General features: G+C 39.6%; 2 protein-coding genes across 4 annotated transcripts; both read right to left on the reverse strand.

Moving 5' to 3' along the window:
- Nucleotides 1-1,191: 1,191 nt before the first annotated feature.
- Nucleotides 1,192-5,644, reverse strand: LOC103711563 (LOB domain-containing protein 25-like). 3 transcript variants are annotated; one of them, XM_017843904.3, is made up of 3 exons: nt 5,309-5,644; nt 4,090-4,694; nt 1,192-1,445 (listed from the first exon to the last, which is right to left on the reverse strand). In XM_017843904.3, exon 2 carries the CDS (start codon nt 4,686-4,688, stop codon nt 4,107-4,109), a length of 582 nt encoding a protein of 193 aa, XP_017699393.3. In that variant the 5' UTR covers nt 4,689-4,694; nt 5,309-5,644; the 3' UTR covers nt 1,192-1,445; nt 4,090-4,106. The 3 variants fall into 3 exon arrangements, with proteins under 3 accessions (XP_017699393.3, XP_038990349.1, XP_038990348.1); XM_039134421.1 differs by lacking the exon at nt 1,192-1,445 and having other exon boundaries at nt 3,788-4,694; nt 5,358-5,644; XM_039134420.1 differs by lacking the exon at nt 1,192-1,445 and having other exon boundaries at nt 3,788-4,694.
- An 8,845-nt stretch (nt 5,645-14,489) lies between these two features.
- Nucleotides 14,490-15,952, reverse strand: LOC103711562. The gene is given in 2 exon segments (XM_008797759.3): nt 14,490-15,570; nt 15,573-15,952. Coding segments are annotated over 2 exon segments (912 nt in total). The 5' UTR covers nt 15,640-15,952; the 3' UTR covers nt 14,490-14,725.
- Between the last annotated feature and the right edge of the window lie 1,066 nt (nt 15,953-17,018).

Here is a 17,018-nt window from a genome sequence, read left to right on the forward strand (position 1 = left end):
TCTCTTTTATATCTCTTCTCGTTTCTCCAAATCTTTCATTCCAAACTGAATGTTAGCCGGAGACTGGCGCTTTAATCTTAGTTTAAAAGTGGAAAGCTGGTTGCATGATTTCTACTACGAGAGAACAGTGGACTGGGCAGTGACTATTGAGGAGGAAGAGAGAGAGAGAGAGAGAGAGAGAGAGAGAAGAGCAGGGATTTAAATGCTCGTTCTCTCGCTGGTGGTGGCCAGAACCAGGCACAAAACAAATCTCGTTTCAGCTTTCTCCTAAAACTACGTCTTTTTAGGCGGTAGGATGGGCCGGCCGATGTTTCAACGATCTCGAGGAAGGAGCCAGGAGAGCGCGCGGTGGTGGGGTCGAGGTCGGCAGTCCCCGCCCTGCCGAGGAAATGGCGTCGAGATTGACATGACCCTCCACCTCGCTTCCTCGCACGCAGCCTGTGACAAAAAACCAAAAGCAACCCCCTCTCCCTTCCTTTTCCCCTCCGCACGCACATTCATACCGGAAAATTTTTAAGGCGCGGAGAGAAAATAATGGGCGTGCATGTTCATCGACGCGTCAAATCTAACAGCCCCGTCCGTACAAACTATGCACCTATAAACATTGTATATGGTCGGACGCAACTCCCCCACAAATGCATACCTTATTAAATAGGTGTTAGGTGATAAAAATGACGCTAAGTCCAGGCTAAGATGACGAAGCCATTACATTTTCTGGGCACTCCTTTATCACACAAGTGACGCAGCTACTACCCTATTGCTTGCTCTCTGGTTGGCATGTCTTTGTGCAGAGGTTTCGAATTCAAAATATGGCATCTCTCCTGTACTATATTTTCAAAAAAAATAAATATAATCTTATATTCTTGAGGAACTGTTATTATCTTATATTCTCTTATAAGATCTTGATTTCTCTTTCATTTACTTAATGAAAGTGATTAGGCTATACCCAGTCTTTCCATCCAAAAAATATTTCAATTTTTAAAGTCAATAAGATTGTCCGAAGGGCCATATGTGATAGTGGGACACTGGCTTGCCATTGCGCAGGGTGATAACATAGTTGGCTTTAAAATTTCAATTAGGGTTTATATATATATATATATATATATATATATATATATATATATATATATATATATATATATATATATATATATTATACATATTATACACACACACACATACTAGTTAAGGTAAGGAAACGTGCCATGTCTTCTATAATGATCAATCAACTTCTTCCTAAGATGTGGTCACGAGAGATTTTGATACAGAAGAGAGTGCATAAGCTAGGAAAACCAAGAAAGGGGCACATAGTCCTACGCATGGTTTTGCCCTTCATGAAAAGGACATGTCAGTCCTAGATTATATAACAGACAGAGATCATACTTGGATTCTGACTCTATAGTTTGAAGATGCAGATTTTCCGGTCTGCGAGCTAAAATGCCTTCCTGCAAAGAAAAGTTTCCCATAATATAAGTGACAAAACTTTAGCACTAGATATGGAAAGCAGAAGATTCTTCCATACATTTTTTTTTATAAAAAAAATCTTTAAACATATATGCAGCACTTTACTTATTTCTCAAAAGAAAAACTACTTTTTCCACCCGACGTGGAAATTCCTCCACAGCCCTAGTTGCAGGAAATTCCTACCTGTGAGCTGAGTGTGTGGATCCTATATAATGCAGCTCGCTATATAATGAGGCAGTGGATCCTCTATAACCGGCATTGTAGGAAGAAATTCCTACAACTAGGTTACGTGTGAAATTTTTATAGGTCAGCGAAAGAATCTGAATGAGATTCTATTTTTTTTTTTTGGTACATATATAATAAGATTCTCTTATCATATAAATCAACTTCTCATCAGAATTTGCCATGTATCATAGTATATTAAGCCATGAATGGCTTGAGTCCCTTTGACCTGTCAAAACCTGCCTCATAATTAACCATGCTGCCGAAAATCACCTTCTTTATTAAGAAAAAGAAGAAGATTAACAAAACTGTGCCAATGGCAACCGGATAGTCCTTCGCCAAACACAATAACTGCATTTGAACTGCGAAGACGAGGAAGCCGCATGCCCCTTTGATGCTTAATCGCCCAAGATTCTAAAGGACCATAATTAAGCCTCGTGGTGGTACCTTCAAGATATTTCTTAGCATATTTGTATATGCGTATACATGCTCAACATAATAATGAGACAAATACGGCGATGATGTCAATGGTAATCAGGATGAAGATGATGACGACGACGATGGTGACGATGATGGCTAGTGAGGATCGATGTTTTATAAATGTGAAAATTAAAAATAATCTTTTTCTCTCCAGCCTCCCTCCCTAACCCAAAATATACACACTCCACGACTGATGACAAGAAAATGAGGACTGATGCAGTGGATGCAATCAACAGGACTCGATAGCTGCCGGGTTGAACCAATTTGTTAATTGCCACAAGATGGTTTTCTTCCTTTTTGTGGTCAACAAAGCTATTGGCTATCTGTCCAATCAATCATCAACCTTCGGCGGTCAATAAAGTAACAAGTGATACTACACACATACACGACACAAAAATAATAGAAAATCCCTGTGGAAGGTTAGGAAGCACTGACGAGGTCCATGGATTCCATTAATGGTTGCTGGCGGAGATCTATCCTGACAAGAGACTCTTGACCTATATTTTACCACCCAAGCATAACAGAAATCAAGCCAAATTTCTTGTCAAAGTCTTCAAGCATGAATCTCATAAAGAAGGAATTTGTTTTGCATATACCTAAAAAAGTAAGAATTCTTTTTTTTTTGGGCGAAAAGGCACTATAGAAAGACGGGCCATGATTTTAGAGGAGGGAGGGAGGGACGGGGGTAACAGTCAGAGGAATATATGTGGAAGAGAAGGGACAAGGATGTGGCTGTCGGGGTTGGGGGGTGGGGTCTCAGTATTATTGTATACATCTAGAGGTGAAGATGAAATTTTCGTGCATGTATTTCCTCAAAAAAAAAAAAGGGAAAAAAAAGAAAATTCCAACACGTAGACAACAAGGTCAGTGGAAGAAGGAATTCAGTCAACTAACAATTTTAATTTAGATAATGTCAGAGACAAATTCTTCATTCCAAAGCTATTACATATTATATATTAGTTCAAAAAACAGTGAGATTTATGAGAAAGGCATATACTAACTTGATCATAACGTGGAAGCTATTCGGCACAAGCTAAGAAGCTATTATATGGAATTAACGTAAAGCATGGAGAGCTACTTCACAATAAGATAAGGGCCATAGTTTATACTAACTATAATCAACAAAAAGATTAATAACCTAAAACCAAAAATAATTGTTATCAGCATGCCAACGATTAATGTCATTCATAATAGAGTTTCAAAAATATTATCTAAAAGCTCCTTTCCCTCTTTGGATTGCTTTCTTCAAACTTCTTCAAATAAATGCAGCTTATACCAATGAAGTCTACGAAATATTTGTTTGAGAAGAAAAGCCTCTTTACTATGATAGAAGACTGTTTGTTCCATGCTGAAACCAAAATCATGTTGGGTTGTTTAGTTATAAGTTCTTCGCCCAATGATGGAGTAACGGTTCTGCAAACGATCGAATGTCACTAAAGGAAAGCAAAGGAAAAAAGGAGGGGAGGGGGGTGTGGCGGGGGGAGGGGGGATAGAGAAAGAACGAATACGATACACTAAAAAGTGAGCAGAACAATGAATAAGAATAAGACCTCTACTCTTCTTAATTAGAATAAGCAAAACTATAGATTCTCCTAAGAAAAATGGCATTGCTAGCAGAGTATAAGCCTGAACATGGTCCCTTAATTCTGAACTGAGACACAACCAAAAGATATATATAGCTCTCGATCTTCATTACAAAGCTTGCTTCACCTAAATTTCCAAATCTCCTGTCCATTAAGCTCATGCTAGAAGCTTGAATGGACTCGCGAAAAGATGATTCAATGGAACACATTGTACCCATGATAGATACAGTTCGCCAACAAAATACAGCACACGGACCATATCATGCTTCAAGACACAGCTATATTAGCACCATCGAATAGAGATTAAATCCTAGCTACTCAGCAATATAGACATAGTTACCAATTCTTTGGAAGTTTTCACATGCTGCTCTCCCCTCCTTCTCTTCGATCCATCTCTCCTGAAGGATTGCTGCCATCGCCCGTAAGATTGCTGGTAGTCCATGGAGGAGGGTAAGGCGCCGGCATCCCGGAAGCCTGGTAGAAGGAATTCCCTCCATTGCCAACCCTCCTCCCGTACTCAATTCTCTGATATGTCCCCATCGGCGACACCAATGACGGCGGTACAGGCAGCCCTGTGGGAATCTCGCTGCAAGCATAGCGGAGGAGGTCGGCATTGGCGGCGTCCAGTTCCTTCTGGAGCCTCTGGACCTGTCGCTGAAGGACCGAGATGGCCCCGACACAGCCATACACTGGGTCCTTCACCCGGGCCTCCGCCTCGTAGGCGAGCGAGTTCACGGCGTCCTCCCGCTGGTGGGGGAGGAGCTCGTTGAGGAGCTTCGTGACGTTGCTGGCCCCGAAGATCTTGTGGACGTTGGCAAATTTCTGTGGCTCTTCCGGGGGGAAGTAGGGTGCGAAGATGCAGCCTGGCATGCACTTCCTCCGCAAGAATTTGCAGGCGGCGCAGGGGGAGTTGGAAGAAGAAGAACTCGACGATGCCATGTCCCACTGCACCAATAAAAGGCCAAGAAAACAATACTATATTTCGTTTTTACCGAGATCATATGGAGACGTTTTTTATATGTATATATTTTTTTTCTTTCTCGAGTGAAGATCATATGGGACTAGTTTAACAGCTTCTATAACGCATACGGTTTCCAGCTTAGGGTTTAGGGATCACGACGCTAGCTGATAAATTCGTGGTTAGAAATAGACGGGATAGAAAGGTACTCTGGTTGCCAAGTTGATTTCTTGGATTTAGAAGCATGAAACTTTAATTTATTTCATGAGATTTTGTTGCACCATGAGTTAGACCAGCTATGAGCTATCATGGGCATCTTAGAATGGGTCAGAACACTGCAGTAGTTCCTCCCATGATTGTACTAAATTTACTAAAAAATCCACCATATTCTCCCCTATGAAGGTAAACCGAAGCTTCCCATTATAGATGGTACTCAAATGGTTGTTTAAAAAGCGGAAAAAAAAAAACCATGCCAACCCAAACCCCATAATAAAGCAAGACCTGCAGATCCGCTCTCTCTCTCTCTCTCTCTCTCTCTAGCCCTAGAGAAATCGATCTGTATATGACTATAAAATAAAGGGAAGAGAAGGTGTTATGTTACCTTTCTCTGCGATCTGAGGTGGGTATTGGCAAGAGTGAAAGGTCAGTACCTTTTTCCCTTGCCCGGGTGCCTGATCTCTCTCTCCCTCTCTCTCTAAACAGCAGCAGCAGTTCTTCCAAATCCAAGAAGCTGTAGTAACAAATGGAAATGATGGAGGCTTCTGAATTTTTCCCCCCCTCTCTCTCTATTAGGTGAGCAGTGAGCGCTGAGAGAAGGAGGGGTCGGAGTGGTGGTGGAGAGAGACAAGAGAACCCTTATCTGGGGAGGAAGGCTGTAGACACTGCAGCAAAGGGGAGGAGAGGCAGAGGGAGAGCAAAGCGCATTTAGTGTGAGCAGAAGCATATGGAAGGGGCAAAAATAGAGGACTAAATAAATGAAGACAATTACAATGAATAACAGGTACACTCAAAAGGGTGACTGTGACACTGCACCCCCGAGAACTTCTTGATCAAGAGTGAGTTAAATCCGAACTATTCCTAAGATGGTTTCTGTAAAACTGTTTCAGTGTTCTAACTACAATATTGAATCTTACAAAGGTATAGGGTCAAATTACATCGTATCACCAATTTTAAAATGGAACTATAACTGAAGCAAAACGTTAGAAAATTAAATCATGTGCAAATAAACAAAGCGGTGTTTAAGTTTTTGTTTTACCATCAGTATTTTAACAAAAAGAAAAGGAAAGATAAGAAAATATCGCTTGCTAATAGAGCCGCTGTTGTTCTCTTATGATAGGTACTTAGCTAATTGAATATTCCTTTTGAGAGAAAGCTAAATGAATATACCTAGTGTAGAGTAATTTCTTACAGAATAATTTTGCCGTCGTGTTTAATAATGTTATTATGGTCGAAAAATATGTTTAATTACACAAAAATTACCTATATATACATATATATCAGCACTGCAGAAGGATATTCCAGATGTTAAATTGTTTAAGATAACTGCGGAATCATTTGCAATCATATGGTAGCACAAAATTTATTGTTCTAGCCGTCCATATGGCCCATTTATGAGAGATTTATTGTTCTTATAGGATCAAACCCATCCGTAGTTGTATTTTAATTCATACGGTGGCCCACACTGCAATCATGTTTAGTGTCCCATCGACGAACTCTATTTAATGAGAACAGATGCAAACTATAAATATAGCAGCTCTCCTTGCCAAATAGGCGTAGTGTAGTTGAAATATAAGCCTACTTTTATCATATTAAGTTACCTATGATTAAAAGAAAATTACTATGCTTACACAATTGTGAGCACAACTTTCAAAGTACGAAAGTGAGAATGCGAACAATTCTCACACGCCCTTTATCTGTAAGTGGATCCTTCCGTTTGTTTGGCTAGTGTTAACAATCATTTTCTTAAGTTTCTTTTTTGATGGAAGCGAGAGGTGTGACCCATCCAGTAGTTTGTTGGTGATGTAATAGCATTTAAAAAGTTGGCAGTGGGCCATTTGACGTAGGGTGGCCCCCGATATTTACAAATTGTTTTCTTGAGTTACTTTCCACAAAATCATTAATGATGCATTCACCATGATAACCACCATTAGATCATGAACTATTTGTGATCCGAGCATATCACGATTCACTGATGTCTATAAGATAAGATCACATGAATCTCACAACTTTATTGGAAATGACACTACAGGAGTTTAGCATCATGATCCTCACTACACTATTCCAAACAGCTGTATTATATTATCACATAAATCCATGCCTATGGCCTATAATGCGAGCAGTCATTGTTCTTGAAGTCACTATGCACGTCTTTCATTAAAGTACTACTTGTGCACATGCCGTGCATCCACATATCATGCACGCATTGCATCTGAATACATCAGAGGGAAGACTAAAGCTCATCATACATGTGGAACTGCTCATGTGTTAAGATGGTTGCAGAGAGGAGCACTGTAGGAATTTTTTATGGATACTATGAGGAATTTTGACACCTTGTTTCATGTCACTATATCAGTAGAAAAATCTTTATTTCCACAAAACGTTTCCAGCACAGAGAAATATTTGCTGCAAATGAAATTGCAAGGACTTTACAATAGGTTGCCACATGCCCAAGAATAAAATTGAAGAGAGAACATGACATTTCAGGTTGTGATGATCTATGATTTGGACCTTGGACCTTCGAGTGGATCCTTGCCTTCAACCCAAACTGTAATTTGGTTGCATACCAGAGCAAGGTAAGAGCTTTCATTTTTTGTTTAATCATTGAAAACCAAAAATATGGATGTGACCTACCAACTGATATGCTGACTATATGGTCCTAAACATGTAAAAGATTAGTTCACAATGCAACAAATAATTCACTGTTTTGATCATAGCAAGAGCCTGCTATTATGTATGATTCAGAAACCTTGGGGAATATTCTGGTTAGATAAATCATGATCAATATATATACACACACACACACATACATATATATGTATATATGTATATGTATATGTATGTATGTATATGTATACACATGTGTGTGTGTGTGTATAGAAAATTACAAGTTGAAATCAACCAAAAATTGCCACCTAAGGGGCATGTGACAGGCAGATATCACCATCTTCTCCCAATTAATAGATATTCGACCACTAATTTAGATGTTAGGCATTACTGAATTATGTTGTCAGCTACCTGAAGAAGGGAAGAGAAATAAGATATATAATTTGCCTTGATCAAAAGAAGTAGGTGCCCTGAATCTAAAATGCCATCATTCCATACATATGATGATGCACACTAGTCTTGCCTTATCTATATTGAGTTGTGGAATAGTGTGCATCCATGATCGTGCACATGGTGACCTGTAGCTGAGTGCAATTTCTTGAACTTAACCATTTCTATTTCCTTTATGCATTAGCTGAAAGAATCCTTTGGACTCGTTAACAAAAGGGTTAGGCAAGAATTGGAATCACATTAAAAGATAACCTTCATATATGTCAAAATACATTATTTGAATCTTAAAAATTGAATCAAATATGATCAAATTTTTAGGATCATAGATAAAATGAAGTTTATATCTTATCGAGAGAAAACATGATTGATATACACCTCAATTGTGGTTCTCTTCTATATACAAGTGCCAGAAATGGGCATGGCCACCAGTATTTTTTTTTATTTTATTTTTTGGCATTCAGAATATATATGGTTTGGATAGTCTGAGGCAGATTAATTAAGATTGCTGTATAGGAAAGATTACAGGTTTTAGTCTCTAGTTTCAACTGTCCATGAACTTATTACCTTTGGAATTATATTCAACTGGAACATGCTCCAGATAATTTTAGGATCACTAAAGATTGCCATATTGGAAAATGAGTAGATAGTCAAAGCCTGTACCTTCATCTCTATCAGTACTGAGTCATACTCTATGCGACTTTTTGTTGGAATAACTGGTTAGATATCAACTCATATCCTCTATTGGGATTTGTTATCTACATTCCTCCACTTTAAAGCTTTAGGATATATGTGCTTTGCACGCCTGCCAGAATTTACTTTTGAAGGAGCATTGAATGTAGAATAAATCATGATGCATCAAAGAGACTCTTATATCCTATATATAAACAAATGAGTTGACCAAGTGATTAGAGATGGAGCAAAATTGTTATAAAAAATCATAGATCACCTTCTTCACCAGCCCTTAATTAATTTATTTATGACCCTGCCCACCAAACCCCAACAAAAAAAAAAAAAACGAAAAAGAAAAGAAGATCGCCGTGTAGTTTCTTGAGAAAGATTGAAAGACCTTGCTCATCAGTTATTTCTTTTCTTTCCTTTTTATTGTTGGTAAGAGCTCATGACCTATTTTAAAACATTCTTTCACATCAAAGGTACTTCTAAATTCTACCAAGGAAAAGAAAAAGAAAGAAAAAAGAGGAACTTCTAGGCTAAATTGTGTGGAGGCCTGTATAGAAGGTGGGTGCAAGCATCATTCTTTCCACTAGTCTAAGATATTCTGATTCCTAACCATAAGGAACCTAATACAACACCCTACCCTCCAAAGTGAGTAGGCTTTTTCACATATCCAATCGATGGTATAGGTGATTGTCACCATATATTAATTGCTCTCCGATCTAAAAAGAATGATGATGATGTGCAAACGAGCATCATACTAATTAACATGTATCCTTACATATATATTAAATATGTATTTGTGTATTATTAACTCAGGTGGACGAAAATTTTTTGCATTAGACTGGAGTCACTTACGGAGAGCTCCACTGTTCTCTTGAAAGGAAAAAGGGACAAGAGAAAAGAATAGGAAAGAAACCGAGATTTCATCATTGGTAATCTAAAATTATTTGAATCGACACGACTATTGAAAAAGTATAATCTTTCATGTTTATTTTTTCCGTTTTTTCATTAAGGAAAGGAAATAATTTCTTGTGTTAAATAATAAACTGCACTTGATTATTTGATTAGATATATTATGTCTGGATAGCCTTAAAATTTCTAAACTAGAATAACTACTGATTTATATGATGCCTCCTCTACAGGGTGCAATAGATTACAAAAGCTGCCTGCCAAGGAACAATATAATAAACAAAGTGTATGGTGTGAAAATATAAATCATAGCTGAGAGAGAGAGAGAGAGTTCCATTCCGTTGCGGTAAAACTAGTGAAATAATTGTGGAAAATTCCATCTGTTACTGAAAACTTGAAATAAGTTTCCAATTCAGGTCGATCATTTTTTCATTTGTTTCCTTTTTTTTTGTGACACTATGATCGTTAGCTATCAAGGAATTACAAATGGCCCAACCAACTTTGGTGATGACCAAGCCCTTGATACAATGATATCAGCATCACCTCCTAGGCAACAAGTGAGTTCGCATTGCATGGAAATGTATGTGCTGCCTAGGGTGGTCTTGCTAGTATAATTTCGTTTTCTACTTAATTTGATAGGATAGATAATGCATACCATATTGAGATTGGAAGGTCTCTCGACTCGTTACAAGCCAATGCTAATATAGACAAAGGTCATAAGAAGGAATATAGGGCACCTGGCATTGACAAAGGCTGTAGATCTTAATGGACCTCAAATAGTTGGACAAAACTTGTTTGTTATGGTAACGAACTCGCACGTTAATTTTGAGTTAAGACAGCAGGGGAAAAATATGCAATGGTAGTACTTCAGATAATCCATTCGGGGTAGAAATATATGGGAGGTTCCACTTGTCCCCATGGCTCTTTTGTTCATGACCTCCATTCACACATAGCTCATGGAAAAAGGGAAATCTCAATCATGCATTCTTAGACTCTTCCTACCTTTCTAGGACCATGAACCCCCTTTACCAAAAACAAAGACCAAGATTTCGATGAGGTTTAAGACATTCTTGGTACAATTTTCCTCCACCCAAGTCCTTACAGTCCTAGTACTTAGAATGACCCTATATTTTCTCGGCATTGGCCCACACACATGCTAATTGGAAGCATAGGGTTGGCATTCCTAGCTAGCGACGTCCGATCGCTATCAACCGGACTCCAAATGCTGAATGAGGAAGCATGGGACCAACCTTTCCAACATTTGATGATGTCCTTTCGGGATTATTGCAATAGAGGGTCATTTCCATCTAATCAGCCAACCATTTGGACGCTCAGAGCCAGAAGCCATCTTCTGTCTGTGGTTTGAATGGAAGGGTTGGGTAAGTTTGATCTCCTTGATTGGGTTAAAAAGTAAGAAAGGTCATATCCAACTTTTATAGTACTTCTCCACAGAGTGCTTGCTTCAAAAAAAGAAACTATTGAACAGAGAGAACAACTGCATCTCCGTTATAGTAAGCCCATGGGGCCTTAGAACCTAAGTAAATGCTGGCTGTACTGTAGATCGAAAAGTTACTCAGGCCGCATGAAGCAAAGGGGGTCGCTCGCTACACTCATTGCCTCCAAACAAACAGTTGGTCAGTTGGATAAGAGTACTTAAGATAGCAAAGATGGTCGATAATTCAATAAAATCTAACCCAAAATTATGGATCTCAAAACTCATGTGATCCTATCTAAATTCTTACTAAAAAATTGGCTGAATCGAATTCGATAAACCGAGGATCCAGCAAGAATGTATAATGTATATCGAACATCTTGCGAGTAATTAACGGATTCAGATCCATGGGCGATCCAATTGGAACCGCATCTATCAATCGTACGCTAGCAAGGCCATACATATATATAATTTAAAGTGAAGAGAGAAGGAATAACATGGCTTTGGATGATTTGGAAGAATCTAGTGAGTCTAAACTTAGGCAAGTATTGTAAACTATCTAGGGCTTTCACGCAAACATTTTTGTCATGCCTCTGATAAAATATAAAAAGTGCATGCTTTCAAAGCAGCGGGGGTGGAAGAGGCACTATTAGATGCTTTGGGCTCACCGGACCCCTATATTTTATTAATCAAGGAGAGGAGTAGGGACTTAAATGGAGCTTCGCCTATGGAAAGAGGCCTCTGTTGATATGATTTGACTGGATCTAGAGTATAAGGATTAGATGGGAGGCTTCACTTTCCAAAAAGTAGGACTTGTGGCATACAGTTTGAGAATAACCTTCATATCCCAGATATAATAAACCCCGGAAGGGGAGCTCCCATTGGAGATGAGCGCGTAGCCTTTTCCACCACTTTATACCAGATAAAATAATTCGCCCCCAGGTTTAAATGAGAGCTGCCAAAGGAATTACGAATTGAAGTCGGAATAAACGGCCCCCCTTGCCTACCTTTGGCACCGGCCAGGCCCACCTAGATTGCTTCATAAGCCTCCAAGCTGCATGCCTCCAATAACAATCCACCTGCAATTTTTTAGAAAAATCTTGAACCGCCCTCTACATGATCCTAAACCTCAAGTGCTAGGATATGATATAATATATCTCACTCGTGCTAGATTTTTCACTCCTACAAGTCACAGATTAAATATATTATCGACACCTAACAGAATTATCGAACGTTGAGAAAATTAAAGAAGAGCATATCCAATATGACTGATCATTCGTTTCTAGCAGGATCTTTATTTACTCCATGCATTCTTTGTTCGTGGAAATTGGACTTCCCCTGTTTGCGGACCCTCGGACACTGCTTCAAGCTCATTTGTCCATGGACCATGGAGAAAGCTCGTTTAAGATCTCACCAAAAAAAAAAAGCTCGTTCGAGGCTACGTTAGGATTTAGAATCAGGAGAAATTGATTCAGCATGCATATATGAGCATGCATGCATGGAGAAATGCACTCATGGAAGCAATTGATTGGTAAAAGCATGGAAAATGTTGCATGCTTGGCACAATTTTTTTTTTTCAAAGCATTCGACCGAAGAGCATCAACCATGCACCAAAAACAAATCCGATGCCTCACGCGCACCACATTAGACATACATCGTTCTACAACTAAAATTTCCACCCTGTTGCAGGCGGGACCCACATCATCCATCCGAGACTTATTCCCCCACCCGTTTAGCATCCAAATTAACCACCTCTCACTAATACAAGGAAGTCAATTTGGATGGAATCCGCTAGCCGATGAAAGAATTGAATATTAATTGTCGCACGCATGCATCTCCTGTACGCGCCTCCCTTCCTACTTTACTTACTTTCTCATTTCCCATGTTATGACCTAACAGAGATATATTCTATAATAATGACAGTTGAGTTTCCATTTCCTGCTTTAAAACCCATGAATTTGATGCCTGGCCCATCGCAACACGCTTCTTTCAAAATTCCCCACGGAAGAAACCGTATCAAACTCATGTCTTGTAGAAAAGGGGCTGCCATTAGTTCCACTTTCGCTTGTCCTCCATCACAGTTGCCAAAACAAAAGAGTTTCTCGTCCTTTGAAAATTTAATAGAAAGACCCGATCTACCATGACAACCAAATGCTAGTTTGGTAAAAATTTCAACACGTTAGTTGCTGTAAATTCATCTGAAAGCTATTTTGGTTTTGTTAGAAAATTAAAAAAATCTACTTAGAAAAAGCTTTATATTGGAGCTTCTCTCCAAAAATACTTTCTGTTCAATATCGAAAAGTAGTTTAGATTTTGGTGACTACAATACTCACAAATAAATCTCATATTTACATCTTATATTGCATTATATCATATTATTATACTATAGATATAATATAATATCACAATAATAAAATTATATTATATTATTACAATAGCACAATATATTATATTATTATAATAATACATAATTATAATATGATATATTCTTATAATTATATTATAAGTATAATATAACATATTATTATAATCACAAATTATATTGTTATATTAATAATATAACAAGATAATATATTAGATCATATTATAATCCAAAATATTATATTATTAATTTATTTTACATTAGGTTATAATAATATTATACTATATAATTGTATTATATTATATTATATTTACAATATAATATTATACAATATTCTTCATTGTCTTTTTTTTTTTTTTGAGGATCCCAAAAGTTATTTTTTTTTATTTTGGTTACTAACCACGTTATAAAGGTTGAGAGTAATTTAAAAATATAGTTATCAAACAATAAATATTTTTTTAAAATTATCTATTTTTAAAAAATTTAAAAATTTTACGGCCAACGGTAACTCCAAACAGAGCATTAGTCTCCTAACCTAGTATTTTGTATTTTATAAAAGCTCTATATTCGTTTTGTCTTCACCATGATCCGAATCTCCTGCGACCCAAACCTTTCTGCCGCCACCATAATCCTGAGAAGGCAAGCACACTCGGCACCGCCACCCAAACTTCCATGCAAGATAAAAACATCGGTCGTGGGAGAGCTTTCGGTCGAGCACCTGGCATGCCCAGGAGCAGTAGTTCATCTTGTCGTACACCGAGCAGTAGCACCGCCGGAACTCACGTCGCCGCATTGGACTCTCCATGCGAGCATGGGGTACATGTGAATTGCGTCTCACCGTATGCAAACCCCACAAGCCTCTCTGTGCTCCATTTGCCTGCGAATTAGAGGTAGAAGGATGCAGCGAAGGGGTTTCTGTCCTTCGTCGCCAGCCAGGCTAACTTGGAAAGCGCGGACGTGATGGTAGATGATGCAGCACGGTGAAATTCTCAAATACCCTCTTGATTGAAATTTACTGGTCGGTAAAAGGACACATAGCTGCACATAGACATTAAAAGGGAGAGAGTAGCGAGATGGCTGCTCATACCCCCCGTTCGTTGCATTTTAATGGAAACAATGCGAGCAGAGAAGTTGAACCAATGGCAGCTTCATTTCAGTTAGCTTCTATAAATTTTGATGATGGGTAAAGAGGCTTGATATGTGAAATATTCTGTGGTGATGATGAATCTAGTTTCATCGGGGCCGAGCATGAAGACGCAAGTACAGGTGCAGCCCAACAAGTCTAATAAAAAGCATGGCACATTTGAACCGCGTCATTTTATTCTGAAAAACCAAAGCAAATCCAGTCGGACCTGATTCCCAAAGTCCTAACAGTGGAGCATGGAAGGAGTCCACATCTCAACATAACACCTCAAGGCGGCTGGCAGCGCCTCCTTCCAGGCCTCCAGATCGGGCAGCGGTCCGGTCAAAGCCACGGAGCTATCCTCCTTCCTATGCCCAAGATTTAAAACAAACACTTGGTCGGCAAATATCCGGCTCATCGCCCGAAGCGTCTCCTCCTTCACCGACTCCCCGTCTCTCTTCGGGTCCTCCGCCTCCACACAGCTCCCCCCGCAGTTCACCATTATCCGCCCTCCTTTCCTCAATCTTTTCCTCAATTCCTTCCAAGTTCTCGAATCCTGGAGCTCCGGGATCACGCTCCCCTTCGAGAAGAGATCCACCAAGATCCCCGCGAAGCCGCCCTCGTAGTCGGCGTTGAGCGCGTTGTCCACATAGATGAAGAGCCTGTCTTGGTTCTGCTTCTCTAATTTTGCCAGGCTGAAGAATTTTCTTGCGACGGCGATCACCGACGGGTCGAGCTCGTATCCATGGATTTCGGCGTCCGGGTATAGATGGAGGATGAGCCGGGCGGCGGAGCCGGCACCGAAGCCGAGGATGGCGATGGGGCCGGGAGGGAGAATCGGAGGGAGGGTGGCGAAGACGTCGAAATAGGTGGACGTGAGGCACTTGAAGAGGAAGGATATGCTGTGGATGTTGCCGGGGTTGTCGAGGAGGAGGAGGCGGGAGCCCGCTAGCGGGTGGTCGGCGCGCCGGGAGACTTCGAGGACGCGGATGTAGTTGTGCCGGGACTTGAACTTCGCCAGCATCCTGACGTCGTCGGCCGGGATACCGTCGTCGTCGTCTTCGGCTGGGGGATTCTTATGGGCATCGGAAAGATTGGGCTGTTGGGTCTTGGCGGCTCGGAGTGCGAATCTTGTCTGATCGTGCTTGGTTTTGACATGTAACTGGAGGTGTTGAGGTCTAACTGAGAGAGACGGGAGGGTTTTCTGGATTGGGATTGACCCGGACGGTCGAAATTGGTAGGGAATTAGGATGTCCATTGGTATGAAATCTGTCTCCCTCCTTCGGCGAAGCGAGGCAAAGAAGACGACCGTTGAGAATTTATATCTTCTAAGGGTATTTTCGTCATTCCAATGTTATTACATATAGCACCGATGGCTCTTCCATCAGTCCATTCATCTTCTTAAAGCCCTAGAAGGCAAAACTGCTGGGAGTAGCCAAAGAAGTAGTGAGAAACCCTGAACCCGTTCAAAGGTATCAGCCATATTAACCTTTGATGCTTATTTATTTATCAGAAACTGAGCTTCCATGTGTTTTATCTTCCTCTTCTGTTTTCTTGAGCAGACAGACATATCTTTATTCACCAAATGATGCCTGCGAATATGACATGCAGACTGGTTTCCCACCGCAGATATTATGGTAAATTTTTGCTCTTTTGTTGTGTTGATATTGCTGTTCATGTCCTTCTTGATTCTTCATGGTGTGGGTTCTTCATTGGTTATTATATTTCTTGGATGCATCGGAAGCTTGTTAGTTCTTAGTATGCTTTTCTAGGTAACTGGCAAGAGTCACCCAATTGCTAGTTCAGCTTTGGGTTTCTAGTTCTAGATTCACCCTTTCTTAATGATTTGAGTTCATTTATGATAGGATGAGAAAAATTTATTTTTTGATGTATAGAATTGAATAGTTGAACTTATTTATGTAAAGTTTGTCGGTAAAATGGTTTGGATTCATCAAGACTTATGAGGTAGATGATATAGAAACGTTTTGAAGATTGATAGGAGGAAGGGGGAAAGACTTATCATATTTAGGACATAATCAGATGTACCCTTATGGATAATTCCTAGTTTGCTCCTTTCTTTTTTTTATATATTACACTGAACCTTATAAACTGGTTTGACCACCAGTTCATAATCACATATGATTTAGTGAATTAGGTAACGTGAACTCTCCGGGTCCTGTACACCTAGTTATTTGAAGCTGCCCTAACTGGTAAGCAAGGTTAACAGCAGCTCTCGTTTCCTGTTAATTACTGGTTGTCTGGGTTTTGAAGTATTAAGTAGTGTGACATGTGATGACCATGATTGTGAGATTATGGTGCAAAGGACCTGCATTTTTTCTTGGCAGCTTGATGCAGCATTTTGGTGGGGCTCCCATGCCCGTAAGATATTTGTACCTGATCTCTTCACTTGCTAACTGAGTTTGTCTTCTTGCATTGCGTGTTTATAGTTTGTACCATCTAATGATGCCTGTATCAGAATGTTGTTATGCAGCTAGTGTCGCATAGAAGTTAGTTGAGCTACAGCAACCTGTAGGAAA

The sequence above is a fragment of the Phoenix dactylifera genome, chromosome 15 (assembly GCF_009389715.1).
Source record: "Phoenix dactylifera cultivar Barhee BC4 chromosome 15, palm_55x_up_171113_PBpolish2nd_filt_p, whole genome shotgun sequence".
Lineage (NCBI taxonomy): Eukaryota > Viridiplantae > Streptophyta > Magnoliopsida > Arecales > Arecaceae > Phoenix > Phoenix dactylifera.

Coding starts and splice junctions, on each gene's coding strand:
- LOC103711563 (XM_017843904.3), bottom strand. CDS start 4,688: ATGGCATCGTCGAGTTCTTCTTCTTCCAACTCCCCCTGCGCCGCCTGC.